Source organism: Magnolia sinica, unplaced genomic scaffold, assembly GCF_029962835.1.
Source record: "Magnolia sinica isolate HGM2019 unplaced genomic scaffold, MsV1 ctg293, whole genome shotgun sequence".
Taxonomy (NCBI): Eukaryota; Viridiplantae; Streptophyta; class Magnoliopsida; order Magnoliales; family Magnoliaceae; genus Magnolia; species Magnolia sinica.
Genome location: NW_026682804.1, coordinates 215639 through 230874, shown reverse-complemented (window position 1 = coordinate 230874; position 15236 = coordinate 215639). Strand labels below are relative to the sequence as shown.

Below are 15236 nucleotides of genomic sequence, written 5' to 3'. Positions count from 1 at the left end.
ATTAATTGAATGAAGGATTGTAATTATAATTGAATGAATGAAGGATTGTAATTGAATGAATGAATGATTGTACAGGTGGTAATTGAATGAACAAATGATTTAATTTTTCAATGTACAAAATAGCTACGGATATTGACCGTAGCCACTAGTCAGACAGGTGTAGCCTTTTAAATTTTGGCATATTGCTACGGACTTTCAGCTACAAATAATATCCGTAGCTGTTTAAAGTTTTTGCTACAGATATAATTGCTATGGATTATATCTGTAGCTATTTAACATATAGCTACGGATTAAATCCGTAGCCACTAATCAGACAGGTGTAGCCTTCTAAATTTTGGCTTATTGCTACGGACTTTCAGCTACAAATAATATCCGTAGCTGTTTAAGTTTTTGCTACAGATAAAATTGCTACGGATTATATCCGTAGCTATTGAACTTATGGCTACGGATTAAATCCGTAGCCATAGGTTCCAGACCTATCGTTATGGCACCTACGACGACGGTCGTGTTACGGACTAACTACGGACTAAGTCCGTAGCCATAGGTCAATGGCTACGGATTTAATCCGTAGCCTTTGCCCCTTTTTTTGGTAGTGACCTAGCACGTGTTTGCCAGACACTGGGGCCCAAATAACTTGTGGTTGCAATGATCGAAACCATTCATGTTGTGAACTCCATGCTATTTGGGCCACCATAAGAAACTTAGGTTGAATGGATGATCATGACTATCACTATAGGTAGATGTGCTTAGACAATGAAAAGAAGTTTTCCAATAGCTTGCATTCAACTCTAAATATCAACAGTCATAATTGTCACGGAAGCATGGAACATTGTTTAGTGACTATTGTAGATAGGTGGTGGGGTCCACAAAGTCTAGACATCTTGTAGATAGGTGGTGTGTCCCAGTGGACCATCCTAATTTTTTCCCCCACGTGATCTTCATGATGTGGCCCACCATTTGCATGGATTGGGTGTCCTGCACGAGTGACAAATTAGCAAGACCTATGAAATGCTTACAATTAGAATATACATATATATGACGATGGGTGTTCAATCACCGTTGCTTTCCTGTTCCGTGGGTCCTTGAGATTTGGATCTACCTCATTCTTGGCTCATGCTCCAAAATGATATGAAAAAATAGATGAACGACATGGATAAAACACCTACATCATGATCGGCTCACAAAGCACTATCCAATATTTACAACTGCGAACACGGTGCCATTGCCGTGAGCACAAGGGAATCTCTGCAATTCCCTCGAGATTGCGAAAATCTTGGCATGCGAGTCATCTTTTGTAGACTCTCTCATTGTCACGGCTGCTGAATCTCAGCCGATGAGTGTAATCCAACAGCTCTTATAAAAGCTCACATTTAAGCACCATGCGGCCTTGTGTGAAGGAGACCAGGACTCTCTCTCTCTCTCTATATATATATATATTAATTAGATAATGCCATAGATGCACCTTGTTGTTGGTGCTGAGAGAGAGAGAGAGAGAGAGAGAGAGAGAGAGAGAGAGAGAGAGAGAGAGAGAGACTATGGAGCTTAGGCGGTGAGTTGGGTAAGGAATGGAAATGGTAAAAAAGGGATGGACGGGTATAGTAAAACTTGTTCACACCCCAAGTTTGTGATGTAGTAATAATCTTGGTAAGACCGAGGTCGAATCCACAGGGACTGAACCTTGTACGTAATCTGAAAGTAACCAGAACTAGAACTAGAAGAAGATGAAATCTAAATCACGAATAATTGAATGAATAGTAGTGCAATATTACTCTAAAACTTGTAGAATTCAAAGGTGGGAAACTAGGGATTCAGAAGATCCACAATCATTTAAAAAAAAAAAATTAAATATAATGGATATTTGTCAATTCTTCTGCCTCCCATAAAGCACATGTCAATTCTTCTGCCTCCCATAATTGAAAATTTTTAATATACACATTAGGGTGGGCCCCGCCGTGATGCATGCCAAAGCTCAGCGTATAGATCATCATTTTCATATGAAATCAGAGAACTATAACAATTTCATACATCTATAAATCTTGCGAAATATAAGAAGATGAAATTGGTGTTGAAAAAAGAGGCCCCTCCAAAAGAAGATCCATGATTCTTCAGACTGATCTAAATTATGGGCAACCCTCTATGAAAGAGCATACAAAATGCCTTTCCCAAGGTAGAAATAACCAAAAAATATTCTAGATTAGAACACCATTGTATGAAAAAGCAAAAGATACCAATACAAACATACATACATACAGGCTGGCTAAATGCATTTACTTCAGTCATTCAAGGGAGAAATAACCCAAAATATCCTACATTAGGACATCACTATATGAAAAGGAAAAAGAATACAATGCCACAACTATACATGCATACATGACACATGCATGCATGTATGCAACAAAAAGGGATTGGTTGAGTCTTTGAAGGGAGAAATAACCCAAATGTGTCCAACACCACCTAAAGTGCCAAATCCACAGATTCATACATACATACATACATGCAATGGATGCAAGCAAATGGATATTTTAGTTCAGTCTTTGAAGAGGAAAATAACCCAAATGTGTCCTACATTAAGACGCCATTTCATGAAAAAACAACAACAAAATACAATACCATCAGCATATATGACTGAATGTGTCAAGCAGGAAAATGGGTATTCTTGTTTATTTTTCAAAGAAATGAAAAATCCCATTATATATATATATATATATATATATATATATATATATAGTAAAAAAGCCAAAAATGTCTAATCCCCAAGTGATCTTTTAATGTGGTAGATAAAATTTCATAAATTTCAAAAAAAAAAAAAATCATATATAAATGTTACCTTCCTTACTAAACAAACAGAGGAAAACAAAAATTCATAAAAAAGCAAACAGAACTCAAAATATAAAATAATAAAAAAGCCCCTATGACCACAAACACTAGTTTTCTTTTAAGAGAGAGATAACTCAAAAACCAAATGGTATAATTCATAACTAGCAATAACAAAATCCTAGTAAACGCACTAATCATATAATAATAATAATAATAATAATAAGGGCAAAATGGGAAACAGCAATAGGCAATCCAATATTTTCAAGCATGAAGGAAACTGAATACAACTCACACTGTCAAAGACAAAAATTCAACTAAAAGCACGAATCATGCATTCAAGCAACAAAATTAAATCACTAACCCACTTGTCATCATGATATCAGTTGATTTTTTTTTTTTAAAGGTTGAAAGTGGAGATGACACCTCGTTTCTGCAGTGGAACTGGATACGTAATAGGAAAGGAGGGATGGGGAAACTCCTCGTATATTGGTCAGAACAACCTCTGTAGTGGTTGATGCGTCAGAGATCGACGCCGAGAGGGATGGCTGGAAAAATCTGGCGGCCGTCTGCGTATTCCAGCGAAAGATAGATACAGAGGGATGACCCGTCTACGTATTCCGGCGAGAGACAGATACGGAGGGATGACTGGAAAACCCTAACGGCGACATGAGAGAGAGAGAGAGAGAGAGAGAGAGAGAGGGTTTGGGCTTGGGTTTTGGGAGAGGGGCGGGCGCGCGAGAGAGATTTAAGAGGGATTTGGAGATTGTGTTTGGGGGGCGGTGACGGACGGCACTTTGAAGTGCTTAGTTTTAGGTCATGTGGGGCCCACCGTGATGTATGTTATTTATCTAATCCGTCCATTCATTTTAAAAAATCATTTTAAGGGTTGATCCAAAAAATGAGTTATATCGAAGCTGTAAGCGGACCACATAAAATATTAACAATAGAAATTTATTTATTTTTTATTTCTTATGATGTGGTCCAATTGGACCTTCAATCTACCCACTTTTTGGGCTCATCCACTGAAATTATATATTAAAATTTATGAGCGGCTTAGATAAAACACATATATTCCAATGAGCCCCTTAAGCACCATCCATCTCTAATAATATCCCGGTGGTAGCTAGGCTTTAGCTACAGAATAAGGAGGTTTTAGCCACGGATTAAATCCGTAGCATTTTAGCTACGATTTTTATCCGTAGCTAAAAACTTCCAAAGTCCATAGCCTTTACTCGATTTTTTGGTAGTGTTTTTTACTAAGACAAAATAATGGACTTTTAGCCTCAGTTTCTCATTAACTAAGACAAAATGATAGACTTTTAGCCTCAGTTTCTCAACAACCTAGGCGAAATAGTAGACTTTTAACCTTGATTCTTTTCTAACCAATAGGAAAAAGTGGACTTTTAGCCCCCGTTTCCTAATATTAATCAAGGCTAAAAGGTGAACTTTTAACCTTGGTTTCTTATTAACTGAGGAAAAATAGTGAACTTTTAGTTGCTCACCGAGGCAAAATTGTAAACTTTTAGTCCCGATTTCTCACCAACTGAAGCAAAATGGTAAACTTTTAACTTCGGTTTCTCAACAACAGAGATAAAATAGCAAACTTTTAGTCTCGATTACTTTGCAACCGATGTGAAAAATTGAATTTTTAGCTTCCATTTTTTAACAACTTAAGGTAAAAAGTGAACTTTTAACTCTGGCTTCTTACTCATTGAAGCAAAATGATAGACTTTTACCCTTATCAAGATGAAAATGAACTTTTAGCCTCAACTCTCTAGCAATCGAGGCTTAAAAACACATTAGCCTCAATTTTTTGAACCGAGGTTAAAAAATTGTGGCTAAAGGCCAATTTTCTTGAATTGCTATATACACCATGCAGGTGGCAAAAATGATAGAAAGACCATGATGAGAGCTGTACATCACGAATTTCCTATCATAAAAATCAATGTACTGTGAAATCAGCCGCATCAGCTTTCCGGACTGCCTTCAAGTTGTAATACAAACAAACGGATGTGGGCAAGCGTGTCATAATTCTACGCATTGGATGCCAATTCATCCGTTTCTTCACCAAGGCATGCTTGAAATGCTACATACCTGATGTAAGTTTCAGATCATGCACAAATAAAGGGACGTGGATTGCGTCCTACCCCACCCATCTCTAGCAGTTCTGTGGGTGGGCCCGCCGTGATGTATCAGTTTATCTATCCTGTTCATTTCTTTTCTCGTATCATTTTAAGGTGCGAGCACAAAAATTGAGATAGATCCAACGCTCAAGTGGACCACACCATAGATAACTCTTGCATTTTATGATTAATGATATATGCATTTAATACAACCCAAGCTTATTATTTGGGGCACATATTATCGGTTTCCGTTATGATAGGTCTTCGCCAGGTTCTTTTTTTCCTCCGAAGACCCTAATTGTAAGTTTTTGTCCAGATTGATATAAAGGATTCCGAATTGTAAGTTTCTGTATAGATTGATATAAAGGAATCCTTTTTGAAAAAAAAAAACATATTACACGTCCTTCCCGCCATAAACGGGCAGTTATGTAGCAGGCCCACTGTGATGTATCAGTATATTCATGCCGTCCATCCCTTCTCTAAGATCATTTTAAGGTATATTAAAAAAACAGTCAGATCAACCGCTCTCAAGTGTACCACACCAAATGATAAGTTTGGGTTGTATTAGTTGCAAGTTGCATGCAAGAGTCATATATGGTGTGGTTCACTTGAGCTTTGAATTTATTCAATTTTTGTGCTTATAGCTTAAAATGATATAAGAAAAGGGATAAACGGCGTGGAAAAACCAGTATATCATGGTGAGCATGCCCACGAAAGTCGCCGTTCGAGGTAGGACGCACTCAGCGGAAGTAACGTGCATCCAAAATCGATATAAGAAAGTACGCTTACAGGAGATGACAACGTAAACCGCCGCTTGAAGGCCGGGAGGGGATTAGGTCTTACCCGGGAAACACGTTGGTGGGTTTTTCAGTTACCGTGGGGCCTGTATGGATGTATGTTTTGGATATCCACACCGTCTATCAATATTTCCAGATCATTTTAGAGCACAAAATAATAAATGAAGCAGATCCAAATCTCAAGTGGACCACGTCAAATGAAAGATTGATAAGTGAATGCCCACCATTAAAAACTTCGTAGACCCAACGTAATGTTTATTTTCCATCAAACTTTTTGATAAGGTTACACAGATATTGATGAAAGGAAAACACAAATATCCGCTTGATCAAAAACTTTTCTGGACCGAAGAAGTTTTTAATGGTGTAGCTTTCAATCCCTACTTGTGGCTCACTTGAGATTTGGATCGGATTCATTTTTACGAAAATGCTATAAAATGGTCTGAAAATACTGATGGACGGCATGGATATACAAAAAAAATATAAAGGTGGCCCCCACAGTTAGGGAAACGCCCGCTCGTGTGTAACCCTGGTAACACTAAATCCCCTCCCAAAGGGGCCGACTATCTTCTACGGTCTCCGGGTCTAGGCACCGCAGGACACGGGTCAAGTCTTATTATTATAAGATAATTTATTTTTTTTTAAAAAGAAAGTGTTAACACGCAGGTCATGAGTCAAGTCAAGAGGTCATGAGTCAAGTCATGAGGGTGTGTTAATCATTATTATAAAATAATTTTTTTTTAAAAAAAGTGTTAACAAGCAGGTGAATTTATTATAAGCTAAATGCAGATTGGCTAGGGACCCTCCCACTAGCCAATGGGTAATCTTCGTTGCCCTGTGGGCCCCACAATGATGTATTTGTATCATCCATAATGTCCATCCATTTTTTTAGATCATTTTATTTCACTATTCAAAAATTAAGATGAGTCTAAACATCAAGTTGACCACATTACAGAAATAGTCTTCATTAAATGGCTACCATTAATTAAAAAATTCTTGAGACTACAAAAGTTTTGGATCAAACTTATATTTGTCTTTTCCCTTCATCCAAGCCTATATGACCTAATCAACAGGTTGGACATCAAATAAACAATGCAGTGAGCCTTAGGACATTTTTAATGGTGGACATTCAATCACTATTGTTTTCCATGGTGTGGTCCAACTGAGATTTATAACCGTCTATTTTTTGGATCAAGCCATAAAATGATATGGAAAGATGCACAGATGGGGTAAATATATCATGGTTAAGCTGCTCCAACCGGCTTTATTATTATTATTATTAGTACATACCTACTCACACTCATACACACCCGTGCACTCACACCACAGTTGTTTTTTATATCACAATGGCTGTCGTCGAGGCATAAGCAACACCCAACGAGTCCCGTTTACAAAAGAGTGAATTAGGTGTGAAATTAAGATTAGATGTGGCCCTTATCGTAGATTAATTATATATGGATTAAGTGTGGCCCTTATCATGGGGCTTACCTGGATGTAGTATTGTGTATCTATGCAGTCTATCTGTAATTCCAGAACCTTTTAGTGCATCATCCCAAAAATGAAGCAGATTCAATTACCAGGTACCATACCATAGGAAAGAGTGGTGATTAAACTGCTCACCATTAAAAATTCTTAGGGAAAATCTTAATGTTTACATAGTGTTTATTAGCCATCCAATCTACTAATAAGGTCGGGGAAAGCTGGGATGATGAAGTTTTATATATATATATAGGAAAAGGTACTATGCGCTCGACCTCACGAGTCCATCCCATGAGGTCGAACTGTGTGGGCCCACCGTAATGCGTTTCGAACATCTACCTCATCAGTCAGATGCACCATTCCATCATGGGCCTAGGTCTCAAAAATCAAGTCAATCCGTGACTTGTGTGGGGCACACCACATACAGAAGTGGGGAAGGGCCGTGCACCATTAAAACATTCATAATCATTTTTTGGGCCCATCGAGATGTGGTTTGAAAATCAAGCCCATCCATTATGTGTGTCCCACTTGTATGAGGGTTCAAACCAAGTTTCAGCAGCATTAAAAACTAAGGTGGGCCCCACCAAGTGCTTTTATATGTTTTAATGGTGTCTTCACATGATTTTAAATGGTATGGCCCACCTGAGTTCCGTATACGGCTGATTTTTGGGATATCCCATAATTTAGAGGGGACCCATCAAATGCACGGTGTTGATGGTTGACACGCATCACGGTGGGGCCCACATAGCTCGACCTCACGGGAGCTTATCGTGAGGTCCAGCGCATAGTACCTTTTCCCTCTATATACACACACACACACTCGTGTGTGTGAAATGGTTGGGGGACAACTTAACGGCAACTTTCCCTGAGGTCAAGTTGTGTGACGCATTGTGAAGCGTGTTGAACATCTACTCCATCAGTTAGATGCACCATTCCATAATGAGCCTCGGCCTTAAAATCAATTCAATCCATAACTTGTGTGGGCCACACCACGTACAAAAGTTGAGAGGGGTTTTCCTCCCATTAAAACATTCATAATCATTTGTTGGGCCCACCGATATGTGGTTCACAAATCCATCCCATCCATTATGTGTCCCACTTGGATGAGGGGACATACCAAGTTTCAGACGCATCCAAATTTTAGGTAGGCCACACCAAGTGCTTTTATATGTTTTAAGCATGTCTTCACATGATTTTAGATGGTATGGCCCACCTAAGTTCGGTATACGGCTGACCCATCAAATGCACGGCTTTGATGTTTGACACACATCACGGTGGGGCCCACACAGTTCGACCGCATTGAACCATTTCATATATATATATATATATATAGAGAGAGAGAGAGAGAGAGAGAGAGATTTTACGAAAACACTCTAAAATGATCCGGAAAAAAAGGATGAACGGCGTGGATCCAAAGTACATACATCAAGGTAGGCCCCACGGTAAGGGCCACACCGTCTTTGGTGAGTCGGAGGTCACACCTAATCCGCTCCCGTTTTACACGTATCAGCCGTCACTACAGCGAGTCGTTTTGGCACTAACCTCACACGTTATGAAACACATGTGTGCATGGTTTGAACGCGTACTTGAGTGTCGCAACACATGGTGAATTCTTGATAAATATGCAAAGGTTACAACGCAAAACACCCCACCGCAAGCTATTGCCCTTTGTTTTTGTTTCTTTTTCTGAAACCCTCCCAATCCCATCCCAACAATAAGAGGATGGAGCTTGGACATTTACGTTCAAGGCCATTTTGGTCATTAATCCTCTTAGCCTTCCTTCTCGTATGCATGAACTGCATTGGAATCGGATCCCCCGTCTTAAGAAACGAGACGGATAGACTGGCCTTGGTCTCATTCAAGGATCTGATATCTAGAGATCCATTCGGGTTCTTCAACTCATGGAATGATTCCCTCCATTTCTGCAACTGGGAAGGAGTCACATGCAGTCGACGTCATCCTCAAAGGGTCACCTCCTTAAATCTTGCATCCACCGGATTGGTGGGGCCCATATCACCTCGCGTATCAAACCTCACATTCCTCAGGAGTGTCAACCTCTCGAGTAACAGCTTCCATGGCGAAATCCCACCTGAAATCGGCCATCTCTTCCGGCTTCGGCATCTTGATCTTAGTTATAATGGGCTGCAAGGAGAAATCCCTGAGAACCTGTCCAACTGCACAGAAATCAGATCCATCCATTTACAGCATAACAAGCTCGAGGGGAGTATTCCTGTCAAGCTTAGCTCTCTGTCAAAGCTCATGTTATTGGATCTTGGTCGTAACAATCTCATCGGCAACATTCCACCACCAATCGGGAACCTCTCGTCTCTTGTTTCTCTCGACTTATTTGGTAATATTTTAGAAGGAACCATTCCAAATGAGTTAGGCCATGCAATGAAGTTACAATCTCTTTTTATCTCCTCAAATAAACTGTCCGGTCTAATCCCACCATCGCTTTACAACCTCTCATCCATCGTTAGTTTCTCAGTGTCAGCTAACCAACTTTATGGAAACATTCCAGCCAGTTTGGGTCTCACCCTTCCTAATCTCAAACATCTTATATTAGGACAAAATGCATTTACAGGATCGATGCCAGTTTCATTACCCAATGCTTCAGGACTTGTTCGTGTTGATTTTGCTTCTAGTTATTTTAGTGGAACCTTGCCTGAAAATTTGGGAAGACTACATGATCTTCGTCTTCTAAATATAGGTAATAGTACGTTTGGAGGTGGAGAAGGTGACAATGACTTGAGTTTCCTCACTTCTTTAACTAATTGTAGCCGTTTGGAATTTTTAGATGCATCTGGCAATCAGCTAAGAGGAACACTACCAGACACCATCGTCAATCTCTCTACCCACCTAACAATATTAGGGTTAGGAGGAAACCCAATATACGGAAGCATCCCAACAGATATTAGCAATCTCTTCAACTTAAATCGTCTAGGTATATTTAGGAGCTTTGTCATGGGTACCATTCCTATTGGTGTTGGGAAGCTTCAAAATTTGCAAGGTTTGTATTTGTACAGCAACAGACTTTCTGGACGAATTCCATCCTCCATTGGCAATATCACTGGATTGGTTACACTCTCTCTATATGGAAATCGTTTGCATGGAAGAATCCCTTCGAGTCTTGGAAACTGCCGTCATCTTCAACTATTACGCCTCTTTAAAAATGAGCTCAACGGTACCATTCCAAAAGAGGTTCTAAGTATTCCTTCCCTGATCGGACTTTATATAGATGATAATTTATTAGTTGGATCTTTACCGTCGGAAGTTGGTAATATGGAACTACTTCAAGAATTATATGCTGTTAACAACAAATTGATGGGTGAAATTCCTAGCGAGCTAGGAAATTGTCTGAACCTGAAAATCCTTAATTTGAGCAATAATTTCTTTCAAGGAGCCATTCCTCCGGATTTGAAGAACTTGAAAAGTATTGAAATCCTAAATTTTTCTCATAATAACTTGTCTGGGCATATTCCAGTAGCTCTGGAGGAAATTCCGTTTCTGGAGTACTTGGATTTGTCATCCAATGATCTTGATGGTGAAGTTCCACAGCAAGGGATTTTCAAAAATTCCAGTGCATTTTCAATTCTTGGAAACAAGAGGCTTTGTGGGGGTATCCCACAATTACAGCTGCCTGCGTGCCTGAAGAAAGATTCTAAGAAACATGGAAGGTCTATTTTTCTTACAGTAATATTCTCAGTGTTCGGTGCAGTTTTTGGTTTGATTCTTTTATCATCTCTCTTTGTCACTCTTCATCCGGCGAGAAGAAAAGCCAGCAAGAACCCTTTGCCTGCATCTTTCCTAGAGAGTAAATACTTAAATGTTTCTTACGCGGATCTCTTTAAAGCAACTGGCGAGTTCTCTTCAGATAATTTGATTGGCGAGGGAAGTTATGGTTCTGTATATAAAGGAATGCTAGATCGAGATGAAACACTTGTTGCAGTGAAAGTTCTCATTCTTCATCAACGAGGAGCTTCAAGGAGTTTCCTTGCTGAATGTGAAGCCTTGAGAAATATCCGGCACCGGAATCTAGTTAAAATCATAACTGCTTGCTCAAGCATCGATTTTAAAGGCGATGATTTCAAAGCTCTACTGTTTGAGTACATGCCTAATGGGAGTCTAGAGAAATGGTTGCATCCAAATGTACATGGGCAATATGAAATGCGGAGCTTGAACCTTATTCAAAGATTAGATATAGCCATTGATGTCGCCTCTGCATTGGAGTATCTTCATCACCATTGCGGCACACCGGTCATTCATCGCGATCTAAAACCAAGCAATGTTCTACTGGACAATGACATGTGTGCCCATGTGGGTGATTTTGGATTAGCAAGGTTCCTTTCTAATGCTGCCGGTAATACCTCTCAAGATCAAACCAGCACAACTGGTATCAAAGGATCTGTTGGTTATATTCCTCCAGGTAAAATTTTCATGCTTTTTCTTTGTTCTTTAGTCTTTTTAAATGCTTTCCAAATATTTTTAAATATGAAGCTTGAATTGTCACTTCTTTTTATTGCTTGTGGTGTAGCTAATGTTGTTATAGTTGCTATAGTAAGAATACAAAGTAAGAAATGAATCATTTCTCATCAATAACAACAACAGCAATGTCGGCCTGTTTGGGAGCCACTGAAAAATGAGTTCATCTTATTTTAGTTCATATTAATTAGGTGCTGGAGATTGTATAAATTGTTGGCTATCATGACTATTTTTAATCCCTGTGAAAATCCCTGATTATATAAATTGAGATGGACTCAACTTTTCAGTGGATACCAAACACACCCTAAAACTCTCAAAATAAATCATTTGTATGAAACTCCTAGTAAGAATGAAGCATTGGAGGATGGAAAATTCATTTTAGTATTTTTTTTTTCTAATTTTAGTTAAGATAATTTTCAACTAACGGTGCATTGAACAGTTTTGCATACAAGGTCAATGGATAAGTAATTAGTACTAATTGTTTGTACTAGGACTCATTCGTTAGTTATACCTGGATAACTTCATGCTTCAAATGTTTAAAATTAATAGGATGATTGTTTCCTATGCTTATACTGATTGTCACTTGTTTTAGGTCAAAAATTAATCCCTATTTTTATTTAATTGTTGGAATTAATGAAACCTTGATATCTCGAAAATTCGAGATGTATAAATGACAGAGTATGGAGTGGGCGGAAAGGCGTCTACAAATGGAGATGTCTACAGTTATGGTATCCTTCTTTTAGAGATGTTCACAGGAAAAATACCAACCGATGACATGTTTAAAGACCATCTAAGCCTCCATCAATTTGTTAAGATGGCTTTACCTGATCAGGTGATGGAGATTGTAGACCCGCGACTGCTCGAAGATGTTCAAGCACTGAACAATGGAGAACGACAACGCGTTCCGAGGACCAAAATGAGAGAGTCTTTGGCTTCTGTGGCCAAAATTGGCATCGCATGTTCTGTAGAATCTCCAAACGAGCGGATGCAAATGAGAGAGATTGTCAAAGAAATGCATGCAATAAGGGACTTATATCTTGGGGATGGGATTCACCCAGATCAGCAAAATAGGGAACGATTGTTGGGCGAAGGTTCGTCGTATCTTAGTCATTATTAACAAGTTGTGGCTAGTCATGGAATGGAGGATACAATAGGTGTGGATTAAGATGCTCATCCCACCAAGGGTTAAGTGAAGTTTGTATGCATCCAGTGGCTGTTGGGTGGTGTTAAGTCAGTTCTTTTCTATGTTTTGATCTTCTCTGTGGTTTTCAGTATGTGTTTGCTTTGTTTAGTGGTTTTGTAGTGGAGGGGTTAGTTGGTTTGGCACTCCTTCGTAGATGTAAATGGTTTCTTTTTTTCACATCAATAAGATTACAAAGTAGTGTGCTCCTACTCCCACCTTTCAGGGAAAAGAAAAAGAAGAAGAGAAGATACTTAGTAGTTTAAAGTTGCACTATGAGTTTTATTTAGTTTTTCACCTCTGTATTCATCATCTCTTAGAGATGCTTGGAATAGAAAATTGAAAATTGAAGTGGCTAATGATCTTGGTTCCGATATCTTGACATGATTGATCAATGGACGGTTAAAAATAAAATGATCCAGTTGTTCGCAATCTCTGTCCAAGGAGCGAGTAGCAGGCCGACCAACCTGCTGCCTCTTCCAGCTGCCGAGCATGGCCATGGCAGGAGCCTGCACTCCCCTCTCCTACAGCTGCTGATTCCTCTGCCTAGTCAGGGTTTCAATCCTCAATATGCAGAAGAAGATGTGGACCATCTGTTCTGTAGTGGGCTCATTGCCTCTTAGGTTTGGCATTTCTTTTCCAAATTATTCGATGTGCGTTTGCAAAGGAACCAGTCCATCCCTCAGAGAATGATATTCTGGACATCTAGAGCGAAAAACCCTATCAATTTCCGGGCTCTCAGAGGTCCAGGTTCCAGTGTTATTGTCTGAGAGATATGGCTGAAGCGAAATGCTTTTAGGTTTGAGGAAAAGAAATTCTCCGCATTAGCTAAAGGAGGCTGGTATGAATTTGCAGCTTGAAGGCCAAGGATCCTTTTTAGAATTGGCGACTCTGGAAAAGGTGAGGATAAAAGGAAACTTTGGAATAGCTAAGATGAACTTAGAGCTGGTGGTGTCTGTAGGGTATTAGTGGAGGTGGTGGTGTCCGCAGAGATCATACATGAAAGATGGTTTTTGCCTTCCACAACTGCTATGACTCCATTTCCAAGAATTGTGCGGAAGCCCAAGCTATGGTAGATGGGCTTCGGTTTTCCGAAAATTCAGGCCTAAGCCAACATTCTTGTAGAGTTCGACTCCAAAATGATGTTGTGTTGTCTCACATGTGTCAACATCTAATGAGTAACTCTCCCACATAGTGATCAGCACCGTCAACGTGGTGGGCACCACCTTGATTTGGCTATGGTCTGAAAAATATGCCAACTACTCAGTTCATTTCTTCACATTGAATGTGAGCTATGATCGGTTTTTTTTATTTTTTTTTTCAACTGCTTGATTCAATGATCATTGGAATATTGATGCGTAGGGCCCATTGGCTGATTAACACTATAGTACAGGGGAGGCCGGTTCCTCTATAATTCCTTATAGAATAAGCCTATTCTACAAGGGTTGCATGTGCCCTAAAATGGGATTCCTTTGTCCCTGTGCGGGGGCCCATTGGCTGATCATAACCTCAAAATGCTCTCAGATTGGAAGATTCTAGTGACTGATAATAGACGTTTTTAAGTCGAACATGGATAGAGCGTTGGGGTATTTCGTTTCTTCGTCGTCTCCATAGTCCACAAATCAAAACGATAAGATTTTTGGGCCCACTTGAGCTTTGGATCTGCCTCTTTTACGGGTGTGCCCTGGGAGTGTGTTGACGTCACTAAGTCCTGTGGGTACCACCATAATTTATAGGTTACATCCACACCGTCCATCAATTTTTTGAGATCATTTTAAGATATGAAACCAAAATTGAGTAGATCCAAAGCTCAAGTAGACCACACCACAGAAAGTAAGGGGACAATGACACCGACCATTGAAACTGAGCCTGCCATAATGTTTACTTGCAATCCAAATTGTTCGTAAGGTCACACAGAACTAGATGAAGGATAAAAAAAATTAAAAAATTGATCTAAAACTTCTGAAACCCCCCAAGAGTTTTGAATGATAGACATTTAATCTCTACTGCTCTACGTGAGGCCCACTGTAAGGTATGGGTTTTATCCACACCGTTCATCCATTATTTTCAGATTGTTTTAAGATACTAGTAATGCCCAAATATGAGGCAGATCCAAGGCTCAAGTGGACCATAAAGTGGGGATTGAATACCCACCATTAAAAACTTACTGTGTTCCACAGAAGTTTTGGATCAAGCTGACTTTTTGTTTTCCCTTCATCCAAATGAAAAGCGTGGATAAAACATATACATCATGGTCGGTCCCCCAAAGCCCCTTCGTGTGGACCGATTTCCATGGAGGCAGGAGCAGGACCCAATGGGCTTTTGATTTCCAACCCACTTAGGAAGTAGTCTAGGTTTGTT

At 39.5% G+C, this 15236-nt stretch overlaps 1 protein-coding gene across 1 annotated transcript; it reads left to right on the top strand.

Moving 5' to 3' along the window:
* Positions 1-8920: 8920 nt before the first annotated feature.
* Positions 8921-13098, top strand: LOC131236211 (putative receptor-like protein kinase At3g47110). The gene is made up of 2 exons (XM_058233347.1): positions 8921-11639; positions 12373-13098. Exons 1-2 carry the CDS (start codon positions 8936-8938, stop codon positions 12810-12812), a joined length of 3144 nt encoding a protein of 1047 aa, XP_058089330.1. The 5' UTR covers positions 8921-8935; the 3' UTR covers positions 12813-13098.
* The last annotated feature ends 2138 nt before the right edge of the window (positions 13099-15236 follow it).